At 36.8% G+C, this 13,493-nt stretch overlaps 1 protein-coding gene across 7 annotated transcripts in view; it reads left to right on the top strand.

The window, feature by feature from the left end:
* The window catches only part of RLF (RLF zinc finger), a 78,765-nt gene extending 65,302 nt beyond the window's left edge, over window positions 1-13,463 (top strand). For 5 of the 7 annotated variants that reach the window (XR_014257002.1, XR_014257003.1, XR_014257004.1 and 2 more), the window contains one exon: window positions 8,585-8,721. Coding sequence is in view for 3 of the 7 variants with exons in the window: in XM_082439195.1 (XP_082295321.1) it covers window positions 8,585-8,666 (82 nt within the window). In the remaining 4 variants the exon portion in view is untranslated. Of the gene's footprint in view, window positions 1-3,828; window positions 3,971-8,584 lie in introns of those variants that run through there. The other 2 variants (XM_082439193.1, XM_082439196.1) reach the window with 2 other exon arrangements.
* The last annotated feature ends 30 nt before the right edge of the window (window positions 13,464-13,493 follow it).

The following is a 13,493-nucleotide window of genomic DNA, read 5'->3' as shown; positions in this document are numbered from 1 at the left end:
GAGAGGAAAGAAAATCTTAAATCACTTCACACTTTGTTAAAAGTAAGCTTCTTCCGAGCAATTCAGAGGGAAATAGAATATAAAATTTTAGAATTTTAAAACATTTTTTTCGCCCTTCTGTTGTTTTCAAAGGCTTTGGGGGTGGGTGGGTGGGGAGGCGGTGGTAGTGGGATATTGGAGTTAGCATAGCCATAACATAAAAACAGTGAATTTTACTAAGGAAAATGAGTCCCAGGAATTCTGTTCAAATAGGATAGATTCTTTTGTTGTGCTAGAGGTGTCCTCTGTTGAAGTTAGTAGGCTATATGGGAGTATTTGTCTAGAAAAGAAAAAAATTTTTTATTACTTGGTATTTTATTGATGACAATAAAGTTGGAATATGATAATAAAAGCAGTCACTTATTTTAAATACACATATTAGAATTTATTAAGTGTCATTCTCGAATTTGGTCACCAGTTAAGATATTTGAAAGGTAAACTATGTAACTATCACCCAAAACAGTTTTTTATTCTTTTAGAAATTTCCTTCAGAGACATTTACAGATTACAGTAAAATATATCTTATTACTTTATAGCAATTACCATATTACTGATCTCAAAAGGTATATCACTCAGCTTATTCATTAAGCTTAACCCCAAAAGATTTTTGGCTATTTGCAAAAATCAAAGAAGTGCTGGAGGAATGAGTTCCCTATATATGTCTAGCAATGGTAACATAATTAGAGTAGCCATGCACGTGAGAAAGATAACCCTTTTGAATGGGACAGTGTACATACAGATGTGTAATTGCTACTGCTTCTTTAAAAATAAAATGATACAGTTGAACCTTAAACCTCCACACTAAGCTTTCAGTGAGTATTTGATAGGTTGACCTTTGGTTTCTGTAACACCTCTGAGCTTTAAATCTTTTTTAAATTTTTTTATTTTTTTTATTTTTATTTTTTATTTTTTTGAGCTTTAAATCTTTTATGTTGTATATTTGTGTTTCTTCAGATGTAATTTCGTGTCGCTTCTCTCCCAACTAGACTGTGATATACCAGGGTCGTCATGTATGTTGTCTAATTTACAGTTCAGTCCCCAGCACCTGGCGAAGACCAGATCCAGATATCCATTCATGTTTTATTTAACTGAATTTTTTAGAGGAAAAATGAAGTCATGAGAATCATCTATATTTGCAGGAGCCCTCTTTAGGGAGTGGTCATTCCTTAATTCCACAAAGTTTTCTTTGCCTCATTTCTAAAATACCTAAATTCTGGATCACAGTGTGACATTGTGGGCCTCCTGCTTTGCACAAACAGTGCAGTTTAAGGTTCTTGCTTGGTAGCTAGATGTCTGCCAAAATGTGTTTCCTACTATTAATAGAACTAAATATCCTTTCTAATTTTTATGAATTTGTATATAATTTGTTGTCTTGAGGTAGGTGGTGGGCTAATTTGAGTGTGCAGTAAATCATCTGAACATTGGAAGCATCCATACAGTAGAATCATTTTCAGTATATTCTTCAATGGTTGTCCATTTTTTAAAAAATCACATCATTGTAGTGGTTGAAGAAGTATTGTCCTAGTGCATGTATGATCCAGGAGGCTATAAGTTGCTGTTGGTGGTTTCATTGTTCCAGTGTGCAGATTTGAATGGATGATTAAAGTGACATCTTGGCGTTCTCACTAGTAGTCCACCGGTTTTCATGGTGTCAGGCCTGTTTGTATGTTTGGGTGGGTAATAGTTTTAGTTTGTTTTGGTAATAGTTTTAAATCGCTCAATTGTAACTGTGGAAATAAGTGTACAAATATAAAATACATGATAGAAATGTTCTTTTTTGATCATGGTTATTTGGAGTTAAGTTAACTTAACTCTAGTTAACTAGAGTTTGAAATATTTAATTTGGAATAAATCAAGCCCTAGACATTCTGATTTTTTAAAAAAAATCATTTTGAGAGACTTTAATTCTCAACGTGCCTTTTATCACTTTATCAGATTTGCCTAACTTTAAACTTGTACCTAGTTGGTGAATTTTAGATAGTAGATATCCTTTACCCTTTATCTTCATAATCAGGTTTTACTAGCTTTGATAATTTTGTTCTTTTCAAATAGCATAGATTTCACATATATTTTGGTAGGTACTTCTTTTATCTCGGAGCATATGTAATTCTCCATTTCCTTTGTTATTCAGAATTTTGCATTATTCTCTAAAGTTTTATTAGTAACATGCTTACATGTGAATGAAGCAGTCTTCTAAGTTTAAAAGTGAACAGTCATCCCAATTACTTGCCTGCCTGGTAGCTATTTTCAAAGCTGGCCTATCTCAGTTTTTACTTTTTCTGGTTAGGTTAGTCACCAACACAAATATTTAAAGGCATTTTAAGTTAATTTTACTTGTTATATATAGCTCAAATTTTCCATCATTAAATATTATAAGCTTTAATCATATATGTCTTTTGAGACATATATTTATTTCAATCTTTGAAGCGAGTTTTATATCTACGTAAGAATTTTACCATATGGGAATCCCAGTTACCTCCTTAAAAGTATAAGAAAATACGTTCTGTTAAACATGTTTGTTTTTAAATCTATTATAAAAAGAGGTGTATTCGTTTCTTAAGCTTTGGATTTGTACCGTTTCCTGGAATAGTCTGTGTTAATAGCAATAATAGGATATTAGTGTTCTAAAACTGGCTCGTGAAAATAATATTATTTTTTAATGGAAATCATTTAACAAATACACAGTATCCATTGAGGTTGTACAGAAAAGAGTTACTTTAAAAAAATTTTTTTAATAAATTTATTTATTTTATTTTTGGCTGCGTTGGGTCTTCGTTGCTGCGCAAGGGCTTTCTCTAGTTGCAGCGAGCGGGGGCTACTCTTCATTGCAGTGCGCGGGCTTCTCGTTGCGGTGGCTTCTCTTGTTGCGGAGCACGGGCTCTAGGTGTGCAGGCTTCAGTAGTTGTGGCGCACAAGCTTGGTTGCTCTGAGGCATGTGGGATCTTCCCAGACGAGGGCTCAAACCCATGTCCCCTTCATTGGCAGGTGGATTCTTAACCACTGCCCCACCAGGGAAGTCCCCAGAGTCATGTTTTTTAAAGTGATAACATTCTCTTCTGTTTTGCTAAGGAACTTTCCTTGAATTCACATTTCATATTAACATTAGCATTTCTATTCTGGGCATTTGTTGAGTTTCTAGTGCTTTTGCTTTACAGTTTTCTCTTAGCCCATTCAGTACTTTTATTTAACTTATTCTTTTCAAGCTTTTCTTTGTTTTCATAATGAATATTTGTGGGATTCTTACATTTTAGCCATTTCCAAGAGTGCCATTTTAATAATTTTATTAGTAATATTTAAGATATTATCATTCCAAGATACAGGCCTAAGTAGCATCATGACATTTTAGAGATGGAAAGGGCCCATGAGGTTAACGTGGTGAAGTACTATACCATTAGAATATTTCATAGTTGTATACACTTTGTTGGCAGCATATTGATGTCTGATGATCCTTGCCCACTAGGACAGGGCTTAATTCAGTCAGTATAATTACCAATGTAAGGGGTAAAACCTTTTGGAACAAGATGGGATCTAAGTAAGTCTTTGAAAGTGTCAGCATAAAGGAAGTAGTCTTTTGTTGTTTTTATTTTTCCCAGGTACAAAGAAGAAAGAAGTGGGGGAATTTTCAAGGAGGATTCTTCTTAATAATTTTACTAGTTTGAGAGGAAGCAGAATATAGACATTTTTTTTCTTCTAGTTTTTATTTACTGTCACCTTTTTTTCACAAACCAAAAATTGGGGTAGCAAATACCAGTTGCTTTAAATGTTTTACCGTAATCTTTCTTTTTATAGGGAATTGACTCTCTTCTGGAGTAAACTGCAAAGAAGAATCGATCCTTCTATAGACACTTTTTTGGAGCGCTGTCGTCAGTTTGGTGTCATAGCTAAAACACAGCAGCATTTATTTTGCCTGATTAGAGTTATACAAACTGAAGTGAGTAATTTATGCTTTTTATGCTGATTGTTGTGGAGGGAAGAAATGAGTGGGGAGATAACTTCTCAGGCAACTCCTATTAAATAAGGGAAAATGAGAAATAATGGGGTTTAATAAGGTTATGGAATGGGACATATCTAGCTGTTTCTACAGACTTACTTCCTAGGAATCTACAATTTTTTTTCATGGGAAATAGTGATTGACTTGACAGACCACTGGAGGAAGGAAAGATTATGTTTCTTGGTTGTCACCTCAACCACCCTATATCTGCTTTTCCTAGAACAGTGTTCTATATTTTATACAGGCATGTTTGTTTGCAAATTAACATAATAATTATAAATAAAGAAAGTAAAATTGTATTTTTCAGCTCCTTGAGGATAGAGTGATAGATTCTCTAGGTTTTGGAGTAACAGAACAGTTCCAGAATCGACTGTACACAAATTATAAACTTCTGTGCAAATTAGGAAACAAGTTAGGTTTTTTTCATTTTTTGTTTTTCTTAAAGAAATAAATATTTCCTAAAATGAAATGAAGTGCCTTGTTTTTTTAGTTCAGTCCCATAAATGTATGCTAAGACTGCCAGCCTGGAGATTTGAGATGATTCTTATGCTATGTTCTGTTTCTGTTTTGTTTTTAATACCTACTCATGACTGAGGTCTCTATATACCCATATCTATAATGGTTTATGTGTATGTTTTATGGGTTACATCTTTGACAACATCCAGGGATTGTTTATACTAAAGTCAAGGCACAGTTGTATCTTTGATACCTCCCATTTCCTTTAATGTAACCTTCCATATCCTATACTTTATTTGAAATACGTGTATCTAGTCTTCTCCAGTGAAGAGAGGAAAAGGTAAAAGTTGTCAAGCAAATTCATGGTCAGATAAGCTAGGTGATAATTATTTCTAATCACTGCAAAAGAAGTTGTGTCTCCTATCTCAGAGAGAACATGTTCAAGTAATTACAAAACTTGCCTTGTTTAAAAAAAATTAGTGGTACAACTGGCCTTTAAAAAGTTGTGTTCTTTTTTTTTTCCAATCTTTAAGGGAAGTATGAGTTTTCTGTTGCTGCATAACAGATTACCACAACTTAGCACTTCAGTTAACACCCATTTATTAGCTCACAGTTTTGTAGGGCAGAAGTCCAGCACAGTGTGGCACGGTTCACTGCTCAGTATCACAAGGCTGAAATTGAGGAGTTGGCCAGGCTGAGTTTTTATCTGGAGGCTCTGTGGAAAATCCACTTTTAAGCTCATTTTTATTGTTGACAGAATTCAGTTCCTTTCAGTTGTAGGGCTGAAGTCCTCATTTTCTTGCTGGCTGTCAGCCACGGTCTGTTTTCAGCTCCTAGAAGCCACCCTCATGCCATGCCTTCATTTTCAATCCAGCAAAGGCACTAGGAATTCTTCAAATCTGACCTCCTCTACCTCTGACTTCCAGATCTAGATTTAAAGGGCTTGAGTGATTAGGTCAGGTCTAGGTAATCCACTTGTCTTAAAATCAGTGGATTTGAGGCTTTAATTACATCTGCAAAGTCCCTTTTGCCATGTAACGTAACGTAATTATAGGAATGATATTTATAGGTTCTGCTTATACTCAAAGCAAGGAGATTATACAAAAGTGAAGGTCAGTGGGGGTCATCTTAGATTTCTGTTTACCTCAGGGAACCACAAAAAATGGGAAAGCTGCTAGAGGATTAGGGAAGGTGGGCTTCTGACACAGACCAAGGAATTTGCTGTCCATTTGTATAACCAGAACCCATTTCTTTTTCATCTCAGTCTAGGACATTTTCCACTGTAATCCTTGTTTATATTTGTCCTGAAGGGTAGGAAAGATCTGGACTGGTAGGTGGAAGGGGAGTGAGTGTGGAATTCTTTTCAAATTGAGAGACTTACCTCTAGCTTTTTAAAAGAGAGGTGATCTAACCTGTATCAGTTGGGATCTAGTTCTACTGTGAATGGTAGATATCCCACAGTGATAGTGGTGTAAAGAAGATAGAAGTTTCTCCCTCTCCTATACAGGTAGATAACCCAGGTAGACAGGCCAGGGTTGCTCTCATGGCTCCACATATCAGAAACCCAGGTTCCTTTTATCTGCTGTTAACACTTAGCTTCCATCTCATATTCCAATCCCAGCTATAATGTCTCCATTCCAGATAGCAAGAAGTGGAGTGGAGAGCAAACCACACTACAACACACCTTTTCCCCCACTCCTTGCAACACACACACACACACACACACACACTCACATCTGGCTGCAGGGGAGAGCTAGGAGATAAGTTGATTATTTGATTATTCCAGGTGACTTTGTAACCAGATAAAACCAGGTGTTCTGTTTTTATAAAAGAAGAGGTGAAACGATATTAGCACAACTAGCAACCAGTCACATAGCCCTTGGGAAGGAAAAGGTTAATGATGCTGAAAAGCTTTTGTGGTCGTTGGGTCTCTTGTGGAAGGAGGGCCTTGTAATAGAACTTCCTTATTTTCTGGGCTTCAGTTTTCTATAAACAAAGAGCTTAAACCAAATGATCAATTAAAAGTGCTCAAGAGTTGTTAAATTTTGATTCTGTGACTTGAGAAAGTCATATTGGAAGGGATGACTTCAGAGAATCTAGGGTCTCTCTCAAGATTTTAAAAATAGTATGACAGAAGAAAGGATGTGGATGTGGTTATATTTGAAGTAGAAGGCATAGGAAGAGGGATAATCTTGAAGCCAGTTTATTTGGCCTTAGGGCCCTTCTTGGTGGAACATATAAGTAGTACTGTTTGGCAAAACATGACGTTGTTTAGTTTATCCCTTCTCTTTAGTAATAAAGAAGCTGAAAATTAGAGATGCGTGACTTTTAAGGATCTAGACCATGGGTATCTTGACAAATGGCATAATGTGATGTAAGGTTATCATTTGTAAGTTAGAGCACAGAGGACTTGGAGAAAGTCTGTTAAGTTTTAAAATCATAGGTTCTCAACAAGTTACTTAACCCCCTTGGAAGACTGTGAGATAAAGAGCAAAGAATGTCTGTTCTTTCTTAAACAGCCTAATCTAGTTGAAATGGTAAAATTTTGTGAAATCATTAAGAACACTTTTCAAAAAAAAAAAATAACTACCATTATACATTCTGAACAGATATGCCAAGAAGTTACTTGTTAAAGGAGTGATGAATAAATTAGAATTAGGATATGGAATGTGAAGCTGAATTTTGAAGAAACTGATAGATATGGATAATTTGATAAGTTTTAAACCAGGAAGCTGAAGAAGTGCCTTGGCATATTGTATCAAGGGCACATGGGATATAGCCAAGTCAATTAACTTTGGAGTTGGTATAGAGTGTAAAGTGGTTAAGACTCAGACACTGGGAAAACATGCTTTAAGTTTAAATTCTTGCTTCTCTGCTCACTAGCTGGTGACATTGGGCAACTAATTTTCTGAGCCTTGGTTTCTTCATCTATAAAATGAGGATGATGTATACAAAAAGTTTATTTAGAATAGTGCCTTCTTTGTGTTCTCAACATTTAGAATGGTGCCCAACGAGAATAATTGCTTAGCAAATTGATGTTTGAACAGTGGAATTTATCCTCAAATATTTTACATGGGGTTCTGTTGAATATTTACTATGTGCCAACATTGTAATACTCATTTTGTGTTACCTTATTTCATTTTTATAACAACATTAGGAGGAAAATCCAGTACTGCCAGTATAATTATCATTGTACAGATGAGGAAACTGAGGCTTAGAGGAGTTAAAAACTTCTCACTGTAGTGAAGCTGGGATTCAAAGTCAGTCAAAGTCATACTCAAAATTCTGTGCTCTTAAGTACCATATTTTAAGCCACTCTGCCATAAGATCCTGCTTTTCTTGGTTTATATTATTTTCACGCACCCTTTCAGCCTCTCACATGAAAGAATCATCTTAAATGCACTTGCCTTTTATCATATACGACCAGATCTTTTTTGTGATTTTTGACTGATTTCTGAGAACCTGCTGCTATAGAGAAATTTTCTGTTGTTTTTCCATGGGAAACTGAGATTTCAGTACACCTGTAACTATAGAGTATTAATTCTTTTAGGAGGAAATGGAAAGGATCATTTATTCTAAGCCTTGAGGTTTGAAAACACCCAATTGTTCATGACATATGAGTTTTTTAAATTGAATTCAATCTTAGACTCACTTTTATACATGTGTTTCCTCTTGCACCCATTTATTTAAGCCCTATCCTTCCTGCCCAGCTTGAGACAATTCTTTTTTGAATCCTTGAGTGACCTTATTTATCCTGAGCTCCTTTGAATTTATGTGCCTTTATACATTTTGCACACAGATAAATTCCTTGAGGGTTAAGGACTGCTTTAATATGCAGTGCCTTATAAAGTTGGATACTCTATAAATGTACATTGTTGTTGTTCATGGTTGTAACATCTAATCCAGTCCTTTGCATGTTGAAAGAAGGAGGATCTAAATGTAACTTGCAGGAAGAAAGATTTAAGATAAAATTTAAGAACTTTAAGTTTTAAGAAGTAAGTGTGTGTGTGTGTGTGTGTGTGTATCTTATCAGTGAAAGTTATGTAATGTTTCCAAACTGGGAAAAAAAAACCTTTTCTTCCCTATTTTTCTTAACAGGCACAAGATGCTGGTCTTGGGGTGTCGATTTTACTATGTGTCAGAGCTCTTCAACTCAGATCAAGTGAGGATGAAGAAATGAAGGCATCAGTTTGTAAAACAATTGCTTGTCTTTTACCAGAAGATTTAGAAGTCAGACGAGCCTGTCAGCTTACAGAATTCTTAATTGAACCCAGTTTGGATGGATTTAATATGTTGGAAGAACTGTATTCCCAGCCAGATCAAAAATTTGATGAAGAAAATGCACCAGTTCCGAATTCTCTCCGATGTGAGCTTTTACTAGCTTTAAAAGCCCACTGGCCTTTTGATCCTGAATTTTGGGACTGGAAAACTTTAAAACGACACTGCCACCAACTTCTAGGACAAGAAGCCTCAGATTCTGATGATGACCTAAGTGGCTATGAACTGTCTATTAATGACACAGATGTTTTAGAGTCATTTCTTAGTGATTACGAGGAAAGTAAAGAAGATAAACAATATAGAAGAAGAGATTTGACAGATCAGCATAAGGAGAAAAGAGACAAAAAACCCATTGGTTCTTCTGAAAGATACCAGAGATGGCTTCAGTATAAATTTTTCTGTTTGTTATGTAAGCGGGAATGTATAGAGGCCAGGATTCTTCATCATTCTAAGATGCATATGGAAGATGGAATTTACACCTGTCCGGTTTGTATTAAAAAATTCAAGAGAAAAGAAATATTTGTTCCTCATGTGATGGAACATGTTAAAATGCCACCAAGCAGAAGGGACCGCTCTAGAAAGAAATTACTGTTGAAAGGCTCTCAAAAGGGAGTTTGTCCCAAGAGCCCTTCTGCAGCCCTGGAGCAAGGTCAGTCATTGAATGAACAAGCCAAAGGAGAGTCACATGAATATGTTACATTCAGCAAATTAGAAGATTGCCACCTGCAAGACAGAGATTTGTACCCATGTCCTGGCACAGACTGTTCCCGTGTGTTTAAGCAGTTTAAATACTTAAGTGTGCATCTTAAAGCTGAACACCAAAATAACGATGAAAATGCCAAGCACTACTTAGATATGAAAAATAGAAGAGAGAAGTGTACTTACTGTCGACGACATTTCATGTCTGCTTTTCACCTGCGAGAGCATGAACAAGTGCATTGTGGTCCTCAGCCTTATATGTGTGTATCTATAGATTGCTATGCTAGGTTTGGATCAGTGAATGAACTGCTTAACCATAAACAAAAACATGATGATCTGCGTTATAAATGTGAATTAAATGGCTGTAATATTGTTTTCAGTGACTTGGGACAGCTTTACCACCATGAAGCACAACACTTTAGGGATGCATCTTACACATGCAACTTCGTTGGCTGTAAAAAGTTCTATTATTCCAAAATTGAATACCAGAATCACCTCTCAGTGCATAATGTTGAAAGTTCAAATGGAGCTGTGAAGAAATCAGTGAAACTTGAGCCTGCAGCAGGGGAAAAGCAAGATTGTATTGATCAGCCCCATCTACTTGACCAAGCTGATAAATCACATTTACCAGAGGATCTTCTTTTCTGTGCAGGATCAGCTAGTTCTCAAATAGAAACTGCAGAAAATCTGAAAGAAAACAGTGACAGTAATTCTAGTGATCAGTTAAGTCATAGCTCTTCAGCTTCCATGAATGAAGAGTTAATTGACTCACTGGATCACTCTGAAACCATGCAGGATATATTATTGTCTCACGAGAAAGTCTTTGTGCCCTCCGGTTTAAAAGAAAAATGTTCCAATGTGGCAGTTTGTTTTGATGGGACTAAGTTTACCTGTGGTTTTGATGGCTGTGGTTCCACGTACAAAAACGCAAGAGGCATGCAGAAGCATCTAAGGAAGGTTCATCCATACCATTTCAAACCCAAAAAGGTAAAGACAAAAGATCTCTTTCCCTGTTTGGGTAATGAACATAATCCAACAACTGAAAAGTTTGATACAGAACCTAAACCTAGCTCAGACACAAACAGTGACTCCCCAGATGAAGGTCTAGATCACAATATTCATACTAAATGTAAACGAGAACATCAGGGTTATTCCTCAGAAGCCTCCATTTGTGCTTCTAAAAGGCCGTGTACAGAGGATACCATGTTGGAACTTCTGTTACGCTTGAAGCATTTAAGCTTGAAAAACTCAATAACACATGGATCTTTCTCAGGGTCGTTGCAGGGGTACCCATCCAGTGGTGCTAAGTCTCTTCAAGCGGTGTCACCTACAATCTCAGACCTTAATTTTCAGAATCAAGATGAAAATATGCCAAGTCAGTACCTGGCACAGCTGGCAGCCAAGCCTTTTTTCTGTGAGCTTCAAGGATGCAAATATGAATTTGTGACCAGAGAGGCTTTGTTAATGCATTATCTTAAAAAACATAATTATTCAAAAGAAAAAGTCCTTCAGCTAACCATGTTTCAACATCGGTATTCCCCGTTCCAGTGTCATATCTGCCAAAGGTCATTTACGAGAAAAACACACCTTAGGATTCATTATAAAAATAAACATCAAATTGGCAGCGACAGAGTAACTCAAAAACTGTTAGATAATGAAAAATGTGATCATGAAGGCCCATGCTCAGTAGACAGGTTGAAAGGTGATTGTTCCGTGGAACTTGGAGGTGATCCCAACAGTAACTCTCAGAAGCCACACTGTCATTCTAAAAAGGATGAATGCAGTTCAGAAACAGATTTGGAGTCATCCTGCGAAGAAACAGAAAGTAAAACATCTGATATTTCATCACCAATAAGTAGCCATAGAGAAGAAGGAGAAGGAAGAGAGGGGAGAGGTAGCAGGAGAACTGTTGCTAAAGGAAATCTCTGCTATATTTTGAATAAATACCACAAACCATTCCATTGTATCCATAAAACTTGCAACTCTTCATTCACCAATCTAAAAGGCTTGATTCGCCATTACAGGACTGTACATCAATACAACAAAGAACAGTTATGTTTAGAGAAAGACAAAGCGAGAACCAAAAGGGAACTTGTCAAATGCAAAAAGATATTTGCTTGCAAATATAAGGAATGTAACAAACGTTTCCTGTGTTCCAAAGCTCTTGCTAAGCACTGTAGTGACTCTCATAACCTAGACCACATTGAAGAGCCGAAAGTGCTTTCTGAAGCTGAGTCAGTGGCCAGGTTTTCCTGTAACCAGCCTCAGTGCCCTGCTGTTTTTTATACATTCAGCAAGTTGAAGCACCACTTGATGGAACAGCATAATATTGAAGGAGAAATACATTCAGATTATGAAATTCATTGTGATCTTAATGGCTGTGGCCAGATTTTCACCCATCGCAGTAATTATTCCCAACATGTGTATTATCGACATAAGGACTATTATGATGATCTGTTTAGAAGCCAGAAAGTGGCAAATGAAAGGCTACTAAGGAGTGAAAAGGTGTGTCAAACAGCTCACACTCAGGGGCATGAACATCAGACTACCAGGAGATCGTTTAATGCTAAGGCTAAAAAATGTGGCTTAATCAAAGAAAAGAAAGCTCCGATTAGTTTTAAAACAAGAGCTGAAGCCCTCCATATGTGTGTGGAGCATTCTGAGCACACGCAGTACCCTTGCATGGTTCAAGGATGCTTATCTGTGGTAAAGTTGGAGAGCAGCATAGTGAGGCATTACAAACGTACCCATCAGATGAGTAGTGCCTATTTAGAGCAACAGATGGAAAATCTTGTCGTTTGTGTTAAGTACGGTACCAAAATTAAGGAGGAGCCCCCTTCTGAAGCAGAGCCCTGTATAAAGAAAGAAGAAGATAGAAGCTGTGAATCGGAGCTCACAAAGCACAGCCATTCCCCAGGGGACAGTAGCATACCTGTCCAGACCGCCGATTCCCTCTATCCAGGTGAAAGGGATGGAGGTCAGAAAGGATGTACAGAAAGCAACCCAGTTTTTGATGCAGATACTCTGCTCTACAGAGGAACTTTGAAATGTAACCATAGTCCAGAAACCACTTCTTTGGAACAGTGTAATACAGTTCAGCCTCCTCCTTGTAAAATAGAAAATTCCATTCCTAATCCTGATGGGACTGAAAGTGGGACTTATTTCACAAGTTTCCAGCTGCCTTTACCAAGGATCAAAGACTCAGAAACCGGGCAGCAAAGTTCAGGGCAAGAAAACACTGTAAAAAATTCAACCCATGTCCCAAAAGAGAATTTTAGGAAGCATCCACATCCCAGGTCATTTGATTTGAAGACTTACAAACCTATGGGATTTGAATCTTCATTTCTGAAATTTATTCAGGAAAGTGAAGAGAAAGAAGATGATTTTGATGATTGGGAGCCTTCAGAGCACTTACCATTAAGTAATTCTTCACAACCCAGTAATGACTTAACAGGGAGTGTTATGGCAAATAATATGGTGAATGACAATGACCCTGAAGTTGACATACCTCATTCTTCCAGTGACTCTGCAATTCATGAGAACCTGACTGCAATCCCACCTTTAATAGTAGCTGAGACGACAACAGTTCCTCCCTTGGAAAACCTGAGGGTTGTATTGGACAAAGCATTAACAGACTGTGGAGAACTTGCCTTAAAACAGCTTCATTATCTTCGGCCAGTGGTTGTCCTTGAAAGATCTAAGTTTTCCACACCAATTTTAGAGTTGTTTCCAACAAAAAAGACAGATGAGCTTTGTGTAGGAAGTTCCTAAATAGCAATTTTGTTTTAGAAACAGACTGGCTCCAACACTGCAACATGGGGACAATTGCCAACTCGAACAAAGGCTGAGAACCAGCCACACCATTGTTTAGGGTAGAATAGGCTGTGTATTTACATGAATGTATAATATCTATGTCAGCAGTATTGGCTGAGTCCATTAGCTCTCCAGTTGGTTTATTGATTGGGTTTTTTTTTGTTTATTAAAAAAAAATGGAACTGTATTCTTGTTTGGTGCTAATTAATACATCAAA

Source organism: Balaenoptera physalus, assembly GCF_965194825.1.
Source record: "Balaenoptera physalus genome assembly, chromosome: 1".
NCBI classification, from domain to species: domain Eukaryota; kingdom Metazoa; phylum Chordata; class Mammalia; order Artiodactyla; family Balaenopteridae; genus Balaenoptera; species Balaenoptera physalus.
Note: the sequence above shows the minus strand (reverse complement) of the source record. Positions and strands in the feature narration are given on the sequence as shown.